Source organism: Macadamia integrifolia, chromosome 1 (genome assembly GCF_013358625.1).
Source record: "Macadamia integrifolia cultivar HAES 741 chromosome 1, SCU_Mint_v3, whole genome shotgun sequence".
Lineage (NCBI taxonomy): Eukaryota > Viridiplantae > Streptophyta > Magnoliopsida > Proteales > Proteaceae > Macadamia > Macadamia integrifolia.
In genome coordinates, this window is record NC_056557.1 from 2,731,809 (window position 1) to 2,743,451 (window position 11,643).

The 11,643-nt window shown below is 36.1% G+C and overlaps 1 protein-coding gene across 1 annotated transcript; it reads left to right on the forward strand.

Moving 5' to 3' along the window:
- The first annotated feature begins 7,207 nt into the window (after positions 1-7,207).
- On the forward strand, positions 7,208-8,825 carry LOC122076493 (protein TIFY 10A-like). Its single transcript, XM_042641808.1, has 2 exons — positions 7,208-7,509; positions 7,940-8,825. Exons 1-2 carry the CDS (start codon positions 7,311-7,313, stop codon positions 8,602-8,604), a joined length of 864 nt encoding a protein of 287 aa, XP_042497742.1. The 5' UTR covers positions 7,208-7,310; the 3' UTR covers positions 8,605-8,825.
- Positions 8,826-11,643: the final 2,818 nt, after the last annotated feature.

An 11,643-nucleotide genomic window follows, 5' to 3' on the forward strand; every position in this document is an offset into this window, starting at 1 on the left:
CCCCATGCTACCGGTTGCTTCCTGACCTCCCCTGCAACCCCTAGAGAGAGAGACTGTAATGGTAAAAGAAAGGGTTCGGTTGCAGGGACAGAGGCGCGGCGGCAACGGGGTGGCGGATGCGGGGGTGGGTTGTAAACCCTGTACACTAAAAACCAAACCCTAAAACCCTAATCCCTAAACCTGAACCTTAAATTCAAAAAGCTAAACCTTAAATCTAAAACGTTAAACCTTAAACACTAAACCAGAAATCCTAATCCGAGAAACCTAAAACCTAAACCCTAAACCTTAAACCTCAAGTACTAAACTAGAAATCCTAATCCCAGAAATATAAACCCAAAATCCTAAACCTGAAAAAGTTAAACCCTAATACCTAAACCCTAAACAATATACCCCAATCCCAAAACCCAAAACCCTAAACCCTAAACCTTGAACCGTAAACCCTAAACCTTATAACCTAAACCCTAAATCTTAAACCTTAAAATCAAAACCCTAAAACCTAAACCTTAAAATTGGAACCCTAAACCAAACATACTATACCCTAAGCCCTAATCACTAAAACCCAAATCGCTAAACCTTAACCTTAAACTTTAACCATATAACCAAAATCCTAAAACCTACACCCTAGATCCTAGACGCAAAAACCTAAATCCTTAAACCAACGCACAAAACCCTAAAGCTTAAAACATAAACCCTAAACCCTAAACCCTATACTCTAAATCCTAAACCTTAAACCCCGAACCTTAAGCCCAAAATCCTAAACACTAAACCTGAAACCCAAAATACAAAACCCTAAACCCGAAACCCAAAATACAAAACCCTAAACCCGAAACCCAAAATACAAAACCCTAAACCCTAAACCCTAAACCCTAAACTATAAACTATAAACGCAAAACACTAATCTCCTAGCCCTAAAACCTAAACCGTAAAGCTACCAACACAAAGCCTAAACTCTAAACCCCAATCCATAAACCATAAACCCTAAACCCTAATCCCTATACCATAAACCATACGGACTTATGTCCAAGAAGAAGAAGAATAGGGAGTAAACCCTAAACCTTACTATTTGGTCTGACTAAAAAAATTGACCAAATCTCATTCTCTCTCCTCTCTCCTCTCTCCTCTCTCCTCTCTCCTGAGAGTGTCAATCTCCTGTGATAGCCTCACCCACTGCAAAGTTCTAATTTTGGCCCAGAGTGCCAGTTCTACCATGAAATTTCTGACCCTAAGTCAGGGTCAAGGCGGATAAAGGTTGATGTTTTTAGCCCTTCCTAAATCCGACCCTGATTTTTACCCCAGATATTGATCCTCGTTGTGACCCTGATGTTAATCGTGAATTTCACCTAATTTTATGTATTGTTTGATATTGAGTCATTGACACATTAAAACTCTTAATATATCTTCTCACCGTTCTCTCTTGCTTTTTTTACCAAGAAATTTGTAACTTTGTATTTTTTTTATCTCCTCTTTATTATGAATATTTTTTATTTTTACGTTATTTCATATTTTGCAAAGTCAAGATCAGGGTATACCCAACCCTTGAAAACCAATGTTAGGGTCAATCAAGGTCGGGGTCAGGGTCAAGGTCATCCCAGCCTGACCCTGGCAGGTAAGGATTGGGTTGAACCCTGAAGGGTAGGACCAGGGTTGAAGTTTTGCGGCCCTGAGTCAGGGTCAGGGCAGGTTTGGGCCCAGTTAAGGGGACTCAAGGTTGGGCTAGGGTTTTGAGAAACCCAGCCCAACCCGGCGTTGTTGCACCCCTAGTTCCAATGCAAGCAAACCTCATCAGATCATTGTTACGGCTCTTAAAATTAATAGATTCAAAGTTAAGGAAAAGAAATACTCTCTGATAGAGTGGCGCTTGCTCCCATACTTAGGATGGGACAAAATGATCACCTCATCTTTAGTGAAAGGTATAAATCTTTCCTTTGTTGATACTTTTCTGTGCATTCTTATTGACCTGTGCTGGTGTAGAATACATTCCTAAACAAAAAATTATCCAAGCAAAATTTGAAAGGATCCCCATAGCCACACGATCTTGCCATATTTTGGGATTAATGAGACCAGCTTCTCTAAATTCGACTAAGACACACTAAGAAAGACCCCTGGCTTTGGCCTTGATCTTGACCTTATTACCTGCCATACCAAACCTTACGCCACGAACATAGTTACCCCTCTTCTTATTATCCCCTCCTTTAGAAGAACCGAGCATTAATGGAGTCAAATTTAACTCTTCACAACCCACCCAAATGTCTCGTCTTCAAAGGGATGGCATTTGATTGAATTAAGCTTTAAACTTCTGACATGTATTAATTCAGACCATAACCTCCTTATCCAAAATTATTAAACTACTTAATTATATAATTATCCTCATGTTTTAGGACCATAAGCGTTTAATAATTGATCATTTTGACTGGATTATATTTGGTTTCGATTAAACGGTTTAATTCTAAAACATATCAATAGGCAAATAATCTTATGAAAACTAGATAAGGAGGAAGAACCCATTGTTTAACCATTTTTCATTGGTTTTAACATTTTTTTTTTTTTTTTTGTTCTGACCTTTTTTCAAATTTGGTTTTGCTAGTTTTTCAATCGGGCCTGTTGATCTAGCTAATGCAGGACAAGGATCAATCAAATACTCCACTTTTTCAAGAGTTTGGATTTGCTGTTCGTACAATCATCTGATCGTACAAGTCATTAGCATTCAACACATGTCTCATTCTCTGCCATTACAAGGGTGAAGAGGGAGTATACTTTGCAACTAAAGTGATAAGTGTTGGATGCTGAGATGTACAAGCAGCTGATCCTATCTCCTTTTTCAAGCAATGTTAAAACGAAATCGCTGCTTAAATGATTGGCTCGGTCCTGCTTTTAATTGGTTTGCCCCGAATCGATTAATTCTTTTGGGACCGAATTGACACATGTAATTGCACTAAGAAAAAAAAAAATTACACATGTAATAGTTTTATCATCCCATATATGTTAGTTCACCTTCTCCTCGGCTGTCATGAACCTCTCAACACTTTGATTTTATTATTTGATAGATTCTCATTTGAGTCTAAACATATTTAAATAGGGGACCTCCATCTACAAAATTTATGCCCCATTCAACCAATCATGTGGTTAATATTATAAGTTGACCATGTTAGAGGGTTTTCATACAAAAAACTTAAAACATTAGGTGGATGGAGGTCAAACACAGACTAATTTTTAACATCTCAATAGATCAAGAAAAATTTCTTGATTAATCAAACATGGAGAAAAATCCAGTTTAATGAATATAACAAATAGCAAAAAAATAGTCGTATGCCCATATTTGATACCATAAAAGATGGAAATCTCAATTGTAATGATGCTTCTGCTTATACTCTCATTAGCTTCTGTATTAATGCAGAGGTCATACTACCTTTTATTGAACCCTCTCTCATATATATATATATATATATATTTTAAACATTGAAATTTATGCGTTACAAATGGAACACCTCATTGTTCAAAGAGGCTGCTCCTCTTTTCTGTCTTTGTTTCTTTCTTTCTAGAAACCCATAGGAGTATTCTTTTTAACAGTTGTACGCAACCTGCAACTTGTTTGTCTATTTGCATGCAGAAAATGGTGTCCTCTTATGTACCATTTTATATGCACACCCCTTCAATTGTCTTCTGTTTCCTGGCTCTCTGTTTTGGTGGCGTCGCCCCTCTCCTTCAAAATTGGAAAAAGAGTTATTGAGTAAATAATAATAAAATTATTTTGTTTGACTCACATTTAGGACTGTAGCCCACGTTGTGTTGTTATGTGATAGACATGTTCTTTTCTTTTCATAAATACTTATTATTTTTTAATAAAATTTTAAACATTCTTAATGATATCATAAATAAATTGAAAAAAAAAAAGTGTTTCTTAAAAAGTAGTGTGCAATGGAAGTACTAATAAAACATCAATAAAGGTAAGATTTTCACCTTTCATCAGAGGTGGGGCGATCATTTGCTCACACTATGTTTGGGTGCAGGAGTCGCTTTATCTTTTAGGCTTCTTTTTCCCATAAGAAAATATAGAAAAAAGAATGCTACATAGTTGTGTGGCCCTTATGCCCATACATAGACTCTATGAAATACAAAATATTCACCCCCAATTGATACCTTTGTTGTGTGTCCCCTCATTTGTCCCATGATGGTGTAGGAGCCATGAGATCAAGTAATATTCTTCTTTCCAAAAACTATGGAAAAATGTATCCTATTAGATGCAATTTTTATACATATGCAAAGAACCATGGGAGAACACAAAGAAGCATCACAACATTATTTTTCATTTCTTGGAAACAGACCTATGATCTCCCAAATTATCAAACTCTCTCCAATATATCTGGCGCAGGGGCCACACCCCCAAGGAAAATCACCTTTTTAAAAATATTTATGAAAATAAAAGGATTTATCTTTATGGTTGAAAAAACAAAACCAAGATTTATCATCACGTGAGAATATGTAAAGCGTACACGACTACACAAAAACGTGATCCCTTTGAAGGAAAATTTGAAGAGTTATGATTAGGTCGGTGGCATATTGTGTAATTATATGGAGAACGGTGTCTGTTTCTCCAAACCGCAACAGAATAATAAGAAACGTGGAAGACGTGTGTCGTGTGGTATGTGAAAATGGGAAAAAAAAAGCTCAGAAAAGCCTTCTCTTCCTCTTAAATCCTAATTCCTATTTGCCCCCTTCTTTCGGTCAATCACGTGACTCACGTCAATAACCAGACGTCACGAGTCGGGCATTTCGGCAGCAATCCCTAATATCACGTGATGGAAGAAAAAACGGCACGAGGAAAATGTTTCCCTATTCAATCCTTCACCCAACCATGAACCGCCACGTGCCACTCAATATAGTTCCCCTGTTCTGTACGTTGCATGTGGCTGCCCACCCACCAACTCTATTTTTATTTCCATCCTTTTCTCTCTCTCTCTCTCTCTCTCTCTCTCTTTTTTCCGCTTTGGCGCCCGACATGGTAAGCTTAGGCGTGCTTTCCTTTCTTCCTTCCTGGTTGCTTCCTTTTTACCTATGGATTTTATAGTTTTTGATTTTTTGTTAAGGCATTTAAAATGCATCACAATTCACAACCCAACTCCGGCCCCACCAAGGGAGCAAGGGACCCCACCCAGATAGGTACCTTTTTTGCTCCTTGGTTGCCAGCGAATCGCCGAACCAATTGAGTCCACATAATTGACTTCACAGGATTTCTAGATGTTGAAACAATCAAACCGCGCGTCACCCCAATCCTAACCATTGGATTTAAAATAAGGAATCGAGATCTGAATCAGGTCCATCTTGATACTGTGAACCGATTTCATTTTGGAGTTAGAATCACGGTTTCAAGTATTCGTATCATATCGGTTGCATTGGCTGTATCTTATCATAATCAATTGAGATCGATACTTGATATGTAATTGATTTGGATTGATTTTACCCCTAATATTGTTTCAGGGGTAAATCAGTAAATATATATATATATATATATTCCAAAAAATAAGGATAAAAGTGACTGATATGCACCGATGTATCAAATCTATATCAACGAATAGATACCGATACTACATCTATGGTTAGAATTGGTCATTTCTTCCTGAACATTAGAACCCGTGTTTGATTATCCACTTAGAAAAGTATAGGAATTGACATCGTAATTATTACAATACAGATACTATCGATATGATGTATTGACAAATATGTAGTAATATTGGCTTCTTCCAATACCAATTCCAAATTGATATGGCATAGGTGTTTTTTTTAGTATAAACTGTTCTTTTTGAAATCGAATCTGCTTGGTAAGCCAATGCATCAATTAAGAGTAAGGTAACATAGCCCTACATCAAACATATCACATATTGGGGGTAAAATGATCATATCATCCCTCATGAAAGGTAGAAATCATATCGTATAATGCTTTTACTAGTGTTTCGTTGGTTCCTATATTGATATAAGGGTCACACTACCTTTTAAGAAACCATCTCCCTAGCTATATGTTAAATATTACATATTATTTATAATACTTTAATTCTTTAGGAGTATTATTTAGGAATGACTGATATTGACGATGTCTTTTACCCCAAAAAAAAAACTTGATAATGTCTTATTTTTTGAATGCATATAAGAACACAAATGACAATAGAAAAAAAAAAAAAAAAAGGGCTAGCCAGACCCTATGAAAAGTCAAGGTCAATTAGGGCCAGCCTGATCTTAATAGATTGAATCAAGGCGGAATTATATTATGCTGAGTCCAACAAGGTACCCTTACTTTAAGACTAGATTGGGTTTTACTAGGTTAAATAAAGAGAGTTCAGGGTTGGATTGAGATTTTAAAATACTAATCATATTTCACCGAAGAGACATGTGTTGACACCTGTGGTGTTCAAATGAACTCAGCTCATTCTTAACCCTATCCTTCTGGTAATTCGGATTAGATCATCATACAAGAGTCATTCTACTACTGTATTCGAATCACACATAAAATTCACTTAATTCCTCTTTTTTTTAAATTAAATATTCACATTAAATGAAATCTAAATATAGAATAGACACCGCATAAGAATAGTTCTACAAAGTGTACCTGATCCAAATTCTAGGATAGAATCACGGAAATAAAATGGCCAAGTCTTATTTATTTATTTATTTATTTTTTTTGGTGAACTGGTCTACGCTTTCGCACAGTTTCCCAAAACGACAAGAAGTCGGCTAACTTTCCGAGTTTCTTCTTTGAATCCACAATCAAAGTTCCCCATACCTTCCCAGCTTCCCTCTTCCTCGACCTTTTCCCTTTTTCTATAGCCCAAATTCAAATGAAAAGACCACGTTTTTTTTTTGTAAAACAACACCAACACCACCACCGAAAGCCCCATAAACAAATCCCAATATTAATATTTGAAGAAAGAATGAAGGAAAACAGTGGGCGGTGGTGAGGAACTGACGACCCTTCTCCTAAAATATTATAAATTTCTAACCCCGGTCCCACCATTTATATATATATATATATATATATCTCTCATGTAATCCTCGTGCCATTTAAGTCATTATTATTGTTGTTATTAGTCTCCTGTCACTGTCATTCCCACACCAACTTGCAAGCAAAGTGTACGTAAGAGATAATTATAATAACAAGATATAGACTTAAGAAACATAATATTATTCTATCATCATCATCATACGACTATATAATTACATCTTCCATCACTTCTCTCCAAACAAGAACCAGATTGTATCTCTCTCTCTCACTAAAAACTGAGAACCGAAGAAAAGCCATCGCAGTGCGCAAGGAAGGAAACATGTCTATCTCTTCCGAACGTTCATCAGAAACGGTAACACTTCTTCGCCGGAAGATGGTCAGACCTCCGGTTGAGAAATCCAACTTCTCACAGACTTGTAGTCTGTTGAGCCATTATTTGAAGGAGAAGAAAGGGAGTTTTGGAGATCTCTTGACCATGGGAGGCTCAGCTGTTTCTTCCAATCTCCAACAACCCAAAGGTATATATATATATATATATATATATGTGTGTGTGTTCTTATTTCCCCTATTAATAAGACCCTGTTTCATCTACTTCTTTGCTTGATCTGGTGAATTTATCTATTCATTCCAGCGATTTTTTGCTTCCTTTTCCCGAGATTCTTCTCGATCTGTTGTTTCCTCTTTCCTTCTATTATTTAAATATAAGCTTTTCTATCGAAGAAAGATCCCCAAATCAAACCCCACTTTCTGCAAATACTAGTAAATTTTGTCATAAATATGATCCAATCCCAAATCCGTACCTTAATTATTCTCCTTCCTACTACATCGACATGTTCTTTGATTGATTGATACTCTGTTTTAGAAACTTTTAATTACTTGAAAGGGCTTTAATTAGTTCCGTTTGAAGTTATTTCGAATCTCATAAAGTGTTTCTTGATCCCTCTCCAGAGAAACCAGAGACGATTTGTCATCAAACATTGACGACGATGAATCTGTTACCGAACCTGGAATTATCATCTGAAGCATCGAGCCTCTCTGAGGGAAAAGTGTCTGCAAATCAGAACATCCAATCCATGGATCTGTTCCCTCAACATGCTAGTTTTGCTCATCATCACACCTCTTCTTCGATTCCTGAAGAGGTCCCAAAGACGTCTAATTACGGGTTAGCTGCAACATCCCAGATGACCATTTTCTACGACGGGAAAGTGCTTGTGTTGAACGATTTCCCGGCTGAGAAGGCCAGAGAAGTCATGCTTTTAGCGAGCAATGGAATCTCCCAGAAACTCAATAGAACGGCATCCTCCACTTCCTCCATTAATGATCAGCTCAACCATCAAACTACCTTTGCTACTACTCCCAGTTCCAACCAAGAATGCTTTCAACTTACCCCTCGACCTAATGTTGCAGATCTGCCCATTGCAAGGAAAGCTTCACTCCACCGGTTCTTGGAGAAGAGAAAAGACAGGATCAGTGCGAAAGCACCATACCCTGTCGTAAACAACTCCTTGGCTGCAAAATCTTCGAAGCAGAAGGAGGCTGATCATAGCAAGATGTGGCAGGGATTAATGGCTTCCGATGCTTTAATTTCAAAGCACTTGGAGCTTCAATTATAGTTGATCAAAGAAACCTCTTTTATGATAAATTAGTATCAGCTTAATTCCTACTGTTGGTAGCCATTTATTGAAGAAAGAAATAACAAATTTCCACCAATTTTTCTTTTCTTTTCTTTTTTTGCCTTTTTGGGTTTTCTCCCTAATTCCTTACAAAAACTTTTGTAATTATTTACTTGAGTGGCTATGATATTTGACAATAGATAATTATATTTTTTTTCTTACTCTATAGTGGTATATGACCATATCAATAGTTCTCTTAATTAACGAGAACTCTTGTTAATTAATTGTTTCCCATTCTTCCTATCATGATGATGATGATTTTATGATTTATTATTCATCATGAAGATGAAACAAAAGTAAATTTTTCCACAATAACCATTACCAGAGTAGGGGTTCTCGGCTTTGACCCATGAATTTAAGTACAAGTATTGTATATAAAAAATGTTTTTTTTTCTTTTTTTGATACAGTTATGATGGATCTATCGAGGGTACCTAATCAATAATGCGATAATATCATGAACTAAAACCTTGCTTTGATTTTTTGGTATGCTTTGGAATCCCTAGTCCCAACATACTTGGCAAATTTGGAATCCAGTTAGGAAAAAAAAAAAGGCTTTGATTCCAAAATTTTGAAAGAAATAGGGATTTTGGATGCTGTGTTTGAAAAAAACGAGAAAAAGAAATTTCCGGAAACCTGGTGCAGGAAAAGCTTTTCCTTCTTGTGTGAATGAGATTCTCTTTGGGGTTCTGAAAATGTTTCATCATGCAAAGGTGTTTTGGTAAAAAAGAATCATATTATTTACAGTTTTATTCTTTTCTATTGTGATAAGAAAATGCTGTTAGTTCAGTTCAGTAGAACATGACATTCACACTGCCAAGATGTGAAATAGAAATTTAGTACAAATTGCAAGCCCTTATACTCCACCGGACTTGCATTTTTTTGCCAAAAAATAAATTCACCAATAAATGTATTATTTACATATTTTTTTTAAATAATAAATGCATTAAAAGAAGAGAGAGATTACACAGTTTGTGAGAAGGAAAAATAGAAGCTAAACTAAAACTATATCTAACCTGCAATGGCAGCACAGGAGCCAACACAGTGGGATGATCAAAAAGAGCACGACCCACCCTCCATAGGAAGGTGGAATTCTACAACCAGCAAGTGATTTTTGCCATCTGGGTGATTAGAACCTTACAGACTTCCATAATATGTGTAAGATAATGTTACCAGCTAGCATAGGTACACACTAGCAAACGTGCACGAGCATCTTTGATGTGATTTTTTTACATCGTGCCTACGCATAGACACACTAACGATAGCGTTCTTTTTTCCATATATATTAAGTGTTCCTCCTCACGGAAAAGATAGGAAACCCCACTTAGGTGTGACAGTGAGAACAAAGTAAGAATTACCGACGCACGTCTTCTCTTATAACTAACGAGACAATGGAGGAGAATGAACCCTTCTTTTTTCATTGATGTGAGTGTGTACATATTTCTTTCAATTCTCTTGTTCTTCCATGAGACGAGTGCAGAGAAAAAGGAATACATGCTCATGATCCTCAAATCTAAGTTGTCGTGTGACGACGTTTTCTCTGTCATAAAGAGGAAATGTTAGAATTTTTGACTATATTTGTTACCTTAGTATTAAGGTGAAAGTGTTGTATTCTTCTGGATCCATATATTTTAGTGCTTCTGGAGAGGGATTTTTATCTTGATGCTTGGTAACGCCTAGCACCGAGTCACTGACTAGAGAGGATTGTAACTTTAGTATTTATTATAATGAAAGATTTAACTCGGGAGTAGGTCCCATTGTTTCCTTCCTTCATTTTGGAAATTTTTTCCAAGTTAAAAAATGTGTTTTCTTTTATGATTGGCTTGATTGGATTTACTATGTTAATTTTTTTATGCATATATAATTAATCCACACAAATAATAATAATAATAATAATAATAATATTATTATTATTATTATTATTATTATTATTATTATTATTATTATTATTATTATTATTATTGTGTATCTCCATTAAATTGCACACATGTGGGAAAGAATAATTTGCTTTTTTCCAACATGTTTTTTAGATCAACAAGTGATAACTCAACCTCAGAAGATGCTTAAATGGGAGTTAATCAAGTTAGATATAATTTGGGAAATTCATTGACACAGACAACTCCTACCCACAGGCTATAACTTTGTTCTGTTTTTCCTTCTTTCTTTTGCCATGGGGATTGGAAATTAAGGAATTAAAAATGTCCTAACCCTGGAGGATGCTGGCACCCACCCCCTCTCTTTCTTTCTTTTCACATGAAATTACATATGTCTCTTATTTGCAAAAGTGTAATTCTCTTTACTGCTTGATCAAAGAACCTCTCACTTGATTTAATTGCTAATTAAACTTGCAATTGCCATTATAGATTCTAGAACATTGGTATCGACAGTGATCGAAACCATACCAATACTGTGTTTTATGACGTTCCTCACGATGCACATTTAAATATTAATTCACTGTTATTCCAAGAATGCATACCAAACATATCATAAGCCGCCATGAACCGGAGCTTTGTATGTATATATAGTGTATATTGTTACTTCGTTTAGTAGCTGTGTTTTGGAGTTTGGAGCACTAGGGAGGAAGCTAATGTTGAGAAAGAGAGAGGAAGAGAAGAAGAAGAAGATGGGGATTGAAGTAAGGTAAGAAAATGAAGGAGCACATGTGTTTTAGATGCAAAAATTGATTGAACTCATCGTAGAATTCGTGACACTGTGACAGCCTCTTCGTTAGATCACTTGATTTACACAACCAGCCTCGATCGTAAAGCATCATTATGTTAAAGCATCATTATGTTAACGTAATGGTTAACTGTTGAAAGCATCTAAGTAGTAAGCCCACCCCAAGATGACTGCTCTCCTATTCAACATCAGGGCATGAGCCTTGAGTACATTAATTTATTTTCCAAAAAAAAAAAACCTGGCTTAGGGAACGCCTAAACACAATATCTTATTTTCAGGGCTTGTGAAAAGATACCCCTACC

What these genes read in the sequence shown, in the direction of transcription:
- LOC122076493 (XM_042641808.1), top strand. Translation starts at nt 7,311, where the DNA reads ATGTCTATCTCTTCCGAACGTTCATCAGAAACGGTAACACTTCTTCGC. An exon ending in CAATCTCCAACAACCCAAAG is followed by an intron (nt 7,510 to 7,939) that starts GTATATATATAT and finishes ATCCCTCTCCAG; the next exon opens with AGAAACCAGAGACGATTTGT.